The sequence below is a fragment of the Zootoca vivipara genome, chromosome 1 (genome assembly GCF_965207765.1).
Source record: "Zootoca vivipara chromosome 1, rZooViv2.hap1.1, whole genome shotgun sequence".
NCBI lineage: Eukaryota > Metazoa > Chordata > Lepidosauria > Squamata > Lacertidae > Zootoca > Zootoca vivipara.
The window spans coordinates 939,238-952,092 of NC_142582.1; the positions used below are offsets into that span (position 1 = coordinate 939,238).

General features: G+C 45.3%; 1 protein-coding gene across 2 annotated transcripts; it reads right to left on the reverse strand.

Annotated features, from left to right (window-relative positions):
• Positions 1-1,964: 1,964 nt before the first annotated feature.
• Positions 1,965-10,527, reverse strand: TNFSF13B (TNF superfamily member 13b). Of its 2 annotated transcripts, none has more exons than XM_088675736.1 (6): positions 10,098-10,527; positions 9,875-9,971; positions 6,370-6,426; positions 5,326-5,438; positions 5,173-5,239; positions 1,965-3,424 (listed from the first exon to the last, which is right to left on the reverse strand). In XM_088675736.1, exons 1-6 carry the CDS (start codon positions 10,404-10,406, stop codon positions 3,312-3,314), a joined length of 756 nt encoding a protein of 251 aa, XP_088531862.1. In that variant the 5' UTR covers positions 10,407-10,527; the 3' UTR covers positions 1,965-3,311. The 2 variants fall into 2 exon arrangements, with proteins under 2 accessions (XP_088531862.1, XP_060138585.2); XM_060282602.2 differs by having other exon boundaries at positions 5,089-5,239.
• Positions 10,528-12,855: the final 2,328 nt, after the last annotated feature.

Here is a 12,855-nt window from a genome sequence, read left to right on the forward strand (position 1 = left end):
CCCGGCAGACCTCTTAACAGGCGTTCCATGAGCCCTTGAAAAATCCCTGGGGCCACACAAACTCCGAACTGTAATCTGTTAACTCTGAACGCCCCTTTATGTGTGACAATAGTCTGTGCTTCCGCTGATTGTGGGGTTACTGGCAGCTGTTGGTAAGCTTGTGCCAGGTCAATTTTGGCGAACACCTTGCCCCCAGCCAGTTTAGCCAACAGATGTGATACGACTGGAATGGGGTATGAGTTTCCCCTGAGTGCCTTATTGATAGTACATTTGTAATCTGCACATATCCTGACTTCCCCATTTGCTTTAAGGGGTGTGACGATTGGAGTCTCCCACTTAGCAGAGTCCACGGGTGAGAGAACTCCCTGCTTGACCAATTTATCCAGCTCTGCCTCGATCTTGGGTTGCAGTGCAAATGGCACTCGCCTTGGTTTGAGTCGGATTGGAGCCACCCCGGGGTCCAACTCGAAGTCAACTGGGGGCCCTTTATAACAACCCAGTTTTCCATTAAAGAGACCAGCAAATTCCTTGCATAATACCTCACTCATCTCAGGGCAGGTTTGGATTGAATTAAGCCCTGAGATACTCAGTCCCAGGGCAGGGAACCAGTCAGTGCCCAGGAGACTGGGGCGACTGCCCTTCGCAATCACCAGTTTGAGTACAGCCTGTTTGTCCCGGAACTGTACTCTCACGGCACACATTCCCATAACATGGATGCGGCCTGCTGAGTACGACTGCAAGGTTGCCGGAAAGGGCTCCAGAGGGGGCAACTTACCCCTGGGGAAGAATGTCTTCGCGGTCTGGTCCGACACGATGGTGAATGCGGATCCGGAGTCCACCTCCATGTCGCACTGCTGACCCTCAATCTTCACCTTGACGTGTGCCTTGCCTTGCGCTGGAAACTGCACGGCCCTCCCGTTGATCTCCGTTACGTAGTGGCAGTCCTTTAGAAAACGAGTTGCTGTGGGCGGTCTGCGATGCTCCAGTCTAGGTGCTCCTGTTGCTCCCGACGACGCCGATCTACAGACCCTGGCGATGTGACCCGTCTTTCCGCACGTCCGGCAGATAGCATCCCTGAAACGACAACTCTTCCTTTCATGGTTTCCGCCACAACCTGGGCAACTGCCTCGGCGATCTCTGTGCACTGTGCAGGCCTGACGCACCGACTCGACCCCACGGACTGGGCTCTGGCTCGGAGTAGCCTCTAGCTCGTCCATGGCATGCGCAACTTCTATCTGTGGCTTAGTGGCCTTGCGACTGGCATCAAGCTCCTCTCTTTCATAATTCTCCGTGGCGGTGGCCTCTTTCAAGGCTGAAGCAAGGGTAACCTCTTCTTTAGCCACGATGCGTCTTCTGGCTTTCTTGCTGCTCAGACCACCAATAAACCGATCCAGGAGAGTCTCTTCCAGATTTTGGAAGCCGCAGTGCTGAGCGAGCTTCCGGAGTTCAGCCAGAAATGTGGATACAGACTCCCCAGCATGCTGCTGCCTCTTATGGAACTCCATCCGCCGGGCCATCTTGGTCTCAGTAGGCGCCAAGTGGCTTGTTAGGCAGGCAAGAATATCTTTGAGAGATGTCTCACTCAGCTTTGCTGGAGCAAGTAATGCCTTGGCCAGCTTGAAGGTCTCGGGCCCACAGTAGCTCAGGAATGTGGCCCTTCTTTTGCTGGCATCGGTGATCCCTTGAGCCACTGCAAAGAACTCGAAGCGTTCGACGTAGTCTTCCCAGGTGTGGGGCTCTGATGGCTGGAAGGGCTCCAATACCCTTGGACTCTCCATTGTCCTAGCGGGCAGGGTCGTCTTCTCAGCTGGCCAGTGAGTCTTGTTCTCAGCTGCAATCCGGACTCTGAGGCAGGGTTGTGTTTAACCGCTCCTCAGCATTCCGGATCCCATCCTCGTCGCCAGTTGTTGTGACGTGGGGTTTGTGATTTCAGCTCTCTTGACAAAACATGCTGGAGACAGTTCTCTAGTAACAGCTCTTTATTAAAGTGAACAAGACTGAAGACTGAGGAGAGGAAAGCTACATTTATAGGGACAGGGGACTAGCTAGGAAGGGATACATTTTGGAGGGAACAATATCAAGCAATCACAGTGCTGCCTTTTGGAGGAAACCAATAAGACAGAGGATCCAAATACAGCAGCTTAAATGAACCAATAGTAGCTGTACCCTCTGGAACCAAAAGGCAGTTACTTTATCCTAATGCAAATACAGACAATAATAATACAGATATAAAATCCTTTGACTCAATACACAACAGTTGGTTCCGGAAGTCTGTACTTAACCTGAAGCGAACTTTCCCATTGAAAGTAATGGAAAGTGGATTAATCCGTTCCAGACGGGTCCACAGAGTACTTAAACTGAAAGTACTCAAACCAAGGGGTACTTAAACTGAGGTATGACTGTAAGTGAAAAATGCCGTCGATATTTGCACTACTTTGTTGGCCAATGGGAAATAAAGTCTGATGCTGCAGAGATCTTCCTTTATCTTTTTGTGTGTGTTAGCATTTAATTTATTGATAAGAACACATTTTTGCTTGACTTTTGAATTGAAAACTGCAATATTTTACACTTACTGAAATGTAAATCCCACTGCAATGATTTTTACATATTTATGAACATGCATGGAATTCAGTATCAAGGGTACTTCTGTGACATATTGCAACAATTCAGTTTTATTGCACTCTATGGGAATAATAATAATAATAATAATTTTATTTATATTCCACCCATCTGACCAGGTTGCCCCAGCTACTCTGGGTAGTTCCACTCAAAATATTTAAAAAAACAGTAAAACATCAAACATTAAAAAAAACTTCCCTATACAGTACAGGGCTGCCTTCAGATGTCTTCTAAAAGTAAAATAGTTGTTTATTCCCTTGACATCTAATGCGTGGTCATTCCACAGGGCACATTCTGCTGAAATAGTAATGCATCTCCCCTCCTTCCTCAAAAGAAAATTGATCTTAAAAGTTGTTAGTCCTGCCATACTAGCTGTTGGGGGAGACAAACAGTAGAGAGGGCTGTTGCATTTCCAGATAGCCACTGTAGGAAGTAGAACGCTAAAGTAATCAAACACAGATCAGATGTTGGTCTGACTCAAAGACTGCTCTATTTAGGCACTTATGCAACAAATGCTATATTTATATCCTCCTTACAAGTTTCATTTCTGGTAACCCACATGAGGTGGGGGTACCACATCCATTCAGCTTCCTGTTTTCAGTAAGTTAATGAAACAGAAAATAGTACTCCATAAACCAACTAGCTAAAAATGAAACACACAACAGATCCAACCCTTTGTACAATGAAGAGCTTCACAGAAGTCTGACTGCACCAAAAAAGGTGGCATCTCCATTCAAGACTATCTTGGCTCCTATCCGTGGAATGGTGAGCTGAAGCTCATCCCCTTCTTCTAATTTTGCAATACCTGTCAAGAGAGTTTGAATATCCTTACAGAAATGTAAACATATAAACATGTACAGATTGTTATCATTCAGTCCAGAGGCACCTCTTTGATTTAATGTTGTTATTGCTGCTGTTGCTAATAATAAGTTCCCAGGATGTAAAATAAAACTTACAACAAATGAAAAAAATTATTTTCCCAAGTAGAGCATAATACCTGGAGAGAGACTGTGTGGGTCTCCAGCAAGTGTTGGGAAGCGACACTTGTGTGACACATATTATGGTAAAATAAAAAAATTCCTTCAGTAGCACCTTAAAGACCAACTAAGTTTTTGTTTTGGTATGAGCTTTCGTGTGCATGCACACTTCTTCAGTGTATCTGAAGAAGTGTGCATGCACACGAAAGCTCATACCAAAACAAAAACTTAGTTGGTCTTTAAGGTGCTACTGAAGGAATTTTTTTATTTTACTTCGACCCAGACCAACACGGCTACCTACCTGTAACATATTGTGGTATCAGTCTGGGTGGGTGACTCTCTTCCTAACTTCATAGGATTTTTGAGAGGATAAAGGGATGGACAATTATATACACTGCCTGAGATCCTTGGAGAAAGTGCAATATATAAAAGTAATAAAATATCCTATATAATAAAGTCCCTGTGTCTCTGCGTCCAGTATTCCCTGTGTCCCTGGGTTTGCGCTAATGCACATGTGCCCCACGGACACAGGGACTGGATTAAGAGGCGGGACGTACACACACGCGCGCTCTCTCCCCCCCTCAACCCTCTGCCTCCTGTCCCCCTGTGGCGGCAGACCAAGATGGCGGCATTGGGTTCCGGGGCCGCGGCAGCAGGAGCCCAGTCCGGCTCCCGCCGCCGCGGGCCGCGGCCCCAGAGCCCGATGCCGCCATCTTGGTCCGCCTCCTCCTCCTCCTGACAACCCTATCTGGCCCGTGGGAGGAGCGGCGGGGCCGCGGCCTTCCCTCCCTCTCTGCGCTCAGCCGCAGGACACGACGGGAGAGCGCTTTGTTTAATTGTGTTCCCAGCGCGCCCCGAGCGCAGAAAGTGAGGGAAGGCCGCGGCCCCATCGCACCTCTAGCGCCCGTTTTCTTAACGGGCTGAATGAGACTAGTAAAATATAAAGATTGACTTTTAAAACTGTGGCCCAAGTTGGTGGCCACAGCTTTCAGGTCATGGAACAGGAAACAGAACCCCTAAACTACCCACAAGAGATCTTCAGTATGATGTGAGCATTGCTTATAGACAGTTAATCGTGCAAGTTTTCCAACACATAGATACACACTTTTTCAAGGGCAGGAAGTCATGTGAATTGTGCACCTGTTCCTCCACCACACAGAGACTGCTTGTCACCCAGGTAAGCATTTGCACTCAGGCTTCAAAATTACTGAGCACATTCTGCTGAAAGTAGCTTGAAATAACAGCCACAACTCCACTGAGGAGAATCTAGTATTGTCTTTGAATACTGTTCACAGGCAACCACCACAGAGTAGGTAAAGATCAGGAATTTAGGAATTTATGTATGAAACTTAATAAGTGAATCAGTGAATGGTTGCAGAAATATGTGCTACACACCCACACCACTTAGAAACACTGTGTCAGATTTTTTTTAAAAGCTCCTTCTCATTCCATGTGTGGGACAAAATGTATTTAGGACAGGTAATGTATTTACCAGCAGTATAACAAGAGTTGTTAGGATTAGTGGGAGGCATGTTTTGGATGCAACGAAATAATGTAACCAAACTGAGATCATCACCAACTACATGAGCTTTTTTCCTCTGGATCCAATGTCCCATTGCAAACATTTCATCTGTATACAAAACCTGAAGAATAAAGAGAGACAAATTTGATTACATCATGAAACTTTAAGAAAACAGAACAAACTCCAGGAGCTTCCTGAACTCTTTACCTGGCCGTATATGAAAAAGTAGCCAGTTTCTCTGACAAGGATTTTGTTTCCTTGCTCTTCCAGAGCATTTCCTCTTTTAAAGCTAAGAAGCCATGGAACTATACTTGAACCATCTAAAAGAAACAAAAAATATTGTAAGAATAAGCTAATCAGTTCATGCTTCCTTTTAGTATCAAAGGCATGTTGCTGACTTTTGAAGAGAATCAGTTGAATTTTTTGAAATCAGTCGTTTCTACCTGTAAGATGAGATTCAAAGAGCTGTGGTAACAACTTCTTTATACCTGCTTGTTTTTCTCTTAGGTCACTAGGAATAAGGCACCCTCTCCCCAACACAGATGATTCATGTTTTCAAAAAATTATGGAAAGTTGGGGGCCTCCACAACTGCAGCAGTGCAGCAAAAAGAGAAAATGAGGATTGCCCTAGTATGCACAGAGAATGCACCACTCGAGCTGGTATGGCTAACATTTCTCCAGGCTGACTGCCAGACTAACCCATGGGTCAACTCTCTGGGTACTGCATATCTAAGTGGGTGTGGCTAATTTTCCAAAAAGAAAAGGGGAAAAAAAGCACATCTGAGGGGGTCTTGAGGAGGGTCACAACCTCTTGGCATCACAGAAACACAGCAGAGGGCATGCATTTAACATCTTTGAAGAAGAAATTGACAAATTTGGGAGGGCACAAATCTTTTGAAATCACAGTGGGGAACAGAAGGAACCAAGGCAGGCCTCTGCAGCCCACAGGGTAGCAACCCCTGCACTAAAACAAGTGCAATAACTGAGCATAACTCTGTCACAGCGCTCACCTGAGCATGTGCTCCAATGAAGCAGTAGCACACAGGATTTGAAGACAGGGTCACCATTTCAGCATAAGGCTGTGCTGACAAATTCCCATTGGAAATGTGAAGGGATGTTACTAATGGAAATGAAAAGCTGAGCACAATTTGATGTGTTTCCTGCCCTGTAGCAAGTGAAATGGAATCATAGGTGGTACTGCCCATTTATTTGTGGCAAGAGTAAAACGAGATTTAAAAATTGCTGCATTACCATGTTGCTGAATGTCACGCTTGCTGTCAGCCATCAACTGAAGACATGACTGTAGAACTGAAGGGGGAAACACAAGGAAGTAACACATCCCAGCAGCCGAGACACTAAAGTACAATTCCCCCGCAGTGGCCGCAGAAGCAGAACAATATTGATGGTAGGTTCTCTCTGTGTGTGTTTTTCCTGCCGTCAGGGGCAGAGGAAGAGGGGTGCGGTGGGGGCAGGTCGCTTCGGGTATCACCACTGAGGGGGGTGACAAAATGGCAGGCGGCACTCACCGCGGGGCCTGCAGCGTGTCTGAGCCACGTGTCTCTCCTGGGAGTGATGTTGTGGCTTGGGCGCCTGCAGGCTCCACACTGCTCCAAACGGTACGCCCGCCGCCACTTCCCCCTTAGCTGTAGGGCGGCTGAGTGGAAGGAGGCAGGCAGACTCCAGAGGCCCCGCAGAGCATCCTGCCCTGGCACGCACGCCGCCCCAGTCGCCCGATTGGCTTGCTCCGCCACTGCCTGCCATGTCCCCTGACTCCTGCAAACTCAAATTACTCCTCCTAACTAGTCTTGGGGGACCTGCAGTCCATGGATTGTCAAGGCTTCATGTCATTGTGATGCCAGGTGACTGACATGTGGCAAGTGGCCTCACCCACCTGTCAAAACATGGCACAAAAGGGCTGAGGAGGAGAAGGATCCTACCCAATTGCCAGATCCAGTTTCCCATACCCAACTTAAGTTATTGCTATATTTTGTAAAATAGTGTTTTCTGATATCTTTTTTTGCTATTTGTACCCCACTCTTCAGCCCAAAAGGCTCCCAGAGCAGGCTACACACACAAGTAAAACAAGGCAGTCTATGCCCACAGGCCAACAAGCAAAACAAAAAAGCCATGCAAGGGAAAAGGGCCTGGCAAAGAAGTGGGGAACTTGTTCATGAATCGACTCAATTTAGGGGTGAATTTAGGAGGTCAAGTTTAAAGATGACACCAAATTATTCAGTGTGGTTAAAAAAAACAAGAAGTGTATCTGAAGAAGTGTGCATGCACACGAAAGCTCATACCAAAATAAAAACTTAGTTGGTCTTTAAGGTGCTACTGAAGGAATTTTTTTATTAAAAAAAACAAGTTACTTTGATAACTTGTTCATTACAAAAATGAAATTTTATTTATTTTGGTTTTCATTTATGTTTTTAGATTTCATATTGTAATTGTTCTGGGATGCCTTTGTAGGCCTGCAGAACTGCCTATAAATGGTTTGTGTGAATAGTCTAAAATGGAAGTTTACCCTCATGCGGCTGAGTGTAGTACAGAGCTCAAACAAATTACAGTGGTACCTCGGGTTACAAACACTTCAGGTTACAAACTCTGCTAACCCGGAAGTAGTTCCTCAGGTTGAGAACAGAAGTTGCGCAGCAGCAGCAGTGGGAGGCCCCATTAGTAAAGGTGCGCCTCAGGTTAAGAACGGTTATGGGTTAAGAACGGACCTCCGGAACAAATAAAGTTCTTAACCCGAGGTACCACTGTAAAAATTAAAAGTTAATGGAGAATGGTTTCCTGTCATCAGATTTATTTTCATGGCATTAAGTTCAGATATTTGCAATTCTAAACAAAAATTAATTCAGTTAGCAGAATGAAGCAAAGCAAACTTTGAAATGAGTACTTTATTGACTAGCTTTTGAGGAATTATTGTTTGAGTAAGACCATACCAAACTAAAAGTTATGAGCTTCAAAATTTGCCCCTTTAAATACAACAGATATAGAAAGTGAAAGGCAGCTATGGTAGAGGTGTTAGGTTGAGCAAATATGGGATTTAACCAACACAAAACATAATGAATCTACTTTTCCAGAATAGTACAGATTTTTATGGTGACATCTCATCAGCTTCTGAATATATTGATATATACAGATTCAGTATTCTCTTTTTTTTAACAGATTAACCATTACTTATTTATCTGCTACTTCTGTATCATGTCTTTCCACCAAATCGTGTTGAAGGCTAATAGCAATATTTTGACACATGTGGCTTCAATGAATCTGTGTAGTTTGTTCACCTTCTATAGATAAAATAACACTACTGAACCTACCAGAGTTGAAGTGTTCCCCATGTATGAAAACAATGGATCACACCAGGTGTGAGGAACATTTTTCAACCTAAGTGGGAAACTTTATGGAGACCACCAGCGGAGCAAGCCGATCGGGCGCCTGGGGGCGGGGCCAGCTGCCCGTGGGGGCGGGGCTAGCTGGGGCAGGACGCTCCATGGGGCCTCTGAGGAGTCTGCCTGCCTCCTCCCACCCAGCCGCCCAACAGCTGAGGGAGAGGGGGCGGGTGGACTGTTTGGGGAGACGCATGGCTCAGGTGCACTGCAGGCCCTGTGGTGAGTGCCGCCTGGCATTTTGTCACCCCCCTCAGTGCTGACACCCGGGGTGGCCTGCCCCCCTTCCTCCGGCACTGGAGGCCACATGCCAGTGGTGGGCAGGGCCAGAGGTCAAAGGGTGTGGAGCAAGCAAGCACAATTCTAGGACACATTGTAGCTAGGCAAAAGCTCTCAGGGAGGTGGGAGAGCAGGGCTGGTGAAAATAATGACCTGGAGAGAGTCCTAAGAAATGGATCGAGCCGTTCAGTCCCCGGGTCTGAGATTTCACACACACACACACACACACTGCTTTTCCCCTCTAAAAATGAAATACTGCCCGTCAGTGAGGCCAAACTTAAGATTCCCCAAATGTTTAGGGGTATGCGTCATAGCTGCCAAGTTATCCCTTTTTTAAAGGGATTTTCCCTTATGCTGAATAGGCTTCCTCGCAAGAAAAGGGAAAACTTGGCAGCTATGGTATGCGTACCACTGCGTCCCCCCAGAAAAAAGCACTGTCTCCCTCCCTCCCTCTCCCTCTCTCTCTGTGTGTATCAATGTTACATTTTCCAAAACCACATTCACATTAAAATAAACATTTCCTCATTCATATCTTTCTTTAAAATAAACCAATCATTTATGACTTTCCTTCTTCCCCCTCTCTGGTTACTTTAATTTTCCCACCTATCCCACCTATTCTTGTATTTTCATTTAATTCCCTTAATCCTTTATTATTCCTTTGTTATGTGTTATACTTTACTCCTACTAATGTTTTCACGTGGTTATAGTTGTTTTCCAGATACTCCACAAAATTTTTCCATTCTTCTTTATATACTTGCTCTTCTTGTTCTCTTGCTTTATTTGTTAGACGCGCTAACTGCATATTATGTCCTTTTTAATTGCCAATCCTCCTTATTTTGGACATCACTCACCCACCATTTTTGGGCTAACAAAATCCTAGCTGTTGTAGTAGCACACATAAATAGGTTTTTTCTGAGACCTAGGTACTTCCGACTGTACTATTTTCAAAAGAAATGCCTAATTACCATAATTTTGGCTGTATGGCCCAATCCCAGCAAAAAGACTTATATGCCATATCTGGCTTTCATAGTTGCTAGCCCATTTACTCCTTGGGGGCCTGTCTTCTTTACTAAGCTCTTTTCACTTACCTGCTTCTCCTGCGTGCGGGGGAGACCTTTTCCCCCTGTGTTTGTCTCCACTCCACATTATCTCTTCACTACTCTGATGTGGTCCAGAAGAAATTTGCTGCCAACAACATACGCAGAAAGTCAATTATTAGGGCTGTGACTCGTGTCCTTCCCCAAAGTGAATGGAAAATGCAGAACACGCAAAGAAGTATATATTTCCTTCCAAATGGGTCTGCAGGCTCACCTGACTAGAAGCACCTTCTAATACATTCAAGTAGGGAATGAAGGAATTGGCCTCTTTGCTCTTTTTCAAAGACCTCAAGAGCTGTGGAAATGCTGTCCTTGTCTGGACCCTGCAGTTCAGCTTGCTGCTCAGCATTGCTAGTTCTGATTTTAATGCTGTAACATAGTAGAAAGAGACTGCTGCAAGGCAAGATGACATGAACACTGCAAGCCCCAGAAATATTAGTAAGAGCCCTTTAGGATCCAAGCCATTAAAAGGATGGGAGATGGTGATATGGCTCTTTCCTCGTGTGAAGGTCATAGATGCCATGGCTCCTTTATTAAACACCAGATGAAAACTTCAGCTGATTCTTTCTGGTGAATAACTACATCTTGCCGGTTGCATCCAAGATATGTGGCCAAAATGCAGGCAGCGCTAACTTCCTGTCATGTGGGTCTGTTGATGCTATGTGCATGACATTTAATGCTTGCTTCTGCTTTATGGCTCTGTTTCTGTGGTTCCCCAACTCACCTTCCTCATTTCAGTTTCAGCTTGATACACAGCTGTGTATGATCTTCACCACATCCAAATGCCTGGTCATTTTGAATTCCATTGCACTCTTAGATAGCAAGCTGTGTAGGAAACTCTTGGCAAGGTGTAGGGAATACAATGTATTGGCTCTGAGTACCAAACATGACATAATTATATATTTTCATTTTCCTCTTATACAATCCAGTGACAGAAAGATTAAAACTCTGACATCATCAAAGAAATCCTATCAAACTACGGGGATTAACAATGCTACTCTTGTTTTTCAAAAGTCACTAAGAAATAATTATTATGTTAAAGCTCCTAGACCATGTATGTCTTATTGATACAATTTATGGAAATGGCTCATTGATCACAGTGGGGTTTAGAATCATAGAATCTTAGAGTTGTAAGGGAACAAAGAGCCATCTAGTCCACCCTGTGCTATGCAAGAAACACAGCTAAGAATCTCTGACAGATGGTCACCCAACCTCTGTTTAAACACCTCCAATGAATGATAGTCCACCACTGTCCACTGTTCAACAGTTATTTCTGTCAGAATGTTATTCCCATTGTTTTAGTTGGAATCTCCTTTATTGTAATTTGAATCCATTGGCTTGTGTCCAATCTTGCAGTGCAGGAGAAAACAAGCTTGCTCCATCGTCCATGTGTCAGCCTTTTAGATATTTCAAGATGATTGTTATATCTCCTCTGTCTTCTATTTTCAAGGCTAAACATACCCAAATTTCTCAACCATTCCTCATAAGACATGGATTCCAGGCACTTTATCATCTTGGTTGCCCACCTCCAAGGTTGTCAATAACCTTTGTAAACTGTGGTGCCCAGAACGGGACACAGGACTCCAGGTGTGGCCAGACCAAGGTAGAATAGTGCGGGACTATTACTTCCCTTGATTAGTTACAGGTAGATAGTTGTGTTCGTCTGCTGTAGTCAAAACAAAATAAAAGAATTCCTTCCAGTAGCACCTTAGAGACTAACTAAGTTTGTTATTGGTATGAGCTTTTGTGTGCATGCACACTTCTTCACAAACTTAGTTGGTCTCTAAGGTGCTACTGGAAGGAATTTATTTTATTTTTTCCCTTGATTAGGTCACTCTTGTTAAGCTGATGGTCTACTAAGATCCCTAGATCATTTTCGCATGCACTACTGGCAAAACAGCTACCCCCTATCCTATATATGTGTACCTGGTTATGCCTAGCTAAGTGTAGAACTTTACAATTCTCCCTATTGAAATTCATTTTGTTAGTTTGGGCAGTGATCTCTGATCCATAAAGATTATATTGAATCATGATACTATCTTCTGTGGTATTAGCTACCGTACCCCTGTCAGATTGGTGTCATCAGCAAATTTGATGAGCATCTCTCGCTATTCCTCCATCCAAGTCAATTATAAATATGTTGCTCAATGATGGGGCCAGCACAGAACCCTGCAGCACCCACACTTGTCACTTTTTACCAGGATAACAAGGAACCATTGGTGAGCATTTTCTTGGTTTGGTCAGTCAACCAGCCAGAAATCCACCTCATAGTAACATCATCTAGCTCACATTTTCTCAGCTTCTCCAGAAGAATATCATGGGGGACTTGGTCAATTTTTTTTTTACCAAAATCAAGATACACTATATCGAGAGCATTCCCCATACACACAAATCTGGCATAACTTATTTTTGAGAAAGCTTGGAAATGGGCTTCTGCACTGGTGTGGGGTGACCGGGGCTGTGGGGGGAGGTGGCCCAGCAACCGACACCCTGCAGGGAGGCAAGCCACACGAGGGCCAGGCCTTTGGGGCTAGGCTGGGCCCCACACTGTACCTGCCCAAGTTGCCCACCCACTGGCCAGCTCTTTTCCCCTCAGCGCAGACATTTCATTTGATCTCTAACATTGCAGCCAGGTGCCCCCACAACAGGTGCCCTGCAGGAAGGCAAGCCATGCCAGGGCTAGGCTTTTGGGGTTAGGGTGGTGCCTCTTTCTCCTAGCAAGAGAGAGGTCATCTGGGATCCACACACACACACCCCACTCTACCGGAGATAATTGGGACTGTGCTGCACTGCCTGCCCTCCCAGCGTCCACACAGGGGGAAGCCTGGCTGGCCAACAGAGAGCTGTGCTCTCTCTCTCTAAGAGGAGGAGGCACTGTCCCAGCCCCAAAGGCCTGTCTCCGGTGCGCCATGCCACCCCACAGGGTGCCTGTCATGGAGGTGCCTGGTTGTGCCCTCTCAGAATCCAGTGGT

Bases quoted from the DNA above. Each gene is read 5' to 3' on its own strand.
- TNFSF13B (XM_060282602.2), bottom strand. From the start codon at position 10,406: ATGGCATCTATGACCTTCACACGAGGAAAGAGCCATATCACCATCTCC. The intron at 9,972-10,097 runs GTGAGCCTGCAG...TGTTGTTGGCAG, and splicing joins TAGAAGGTGCTTCTAGTCAG to CAAATTTCTTCTGGACCACA. The intron at 3,425-5,088 runs GTAAATACATTA...CTCTCTTGACAG, and splicing joins CAACTCTTGTTATACTGCTG to GTATTGCAAAATTAGAAGAA.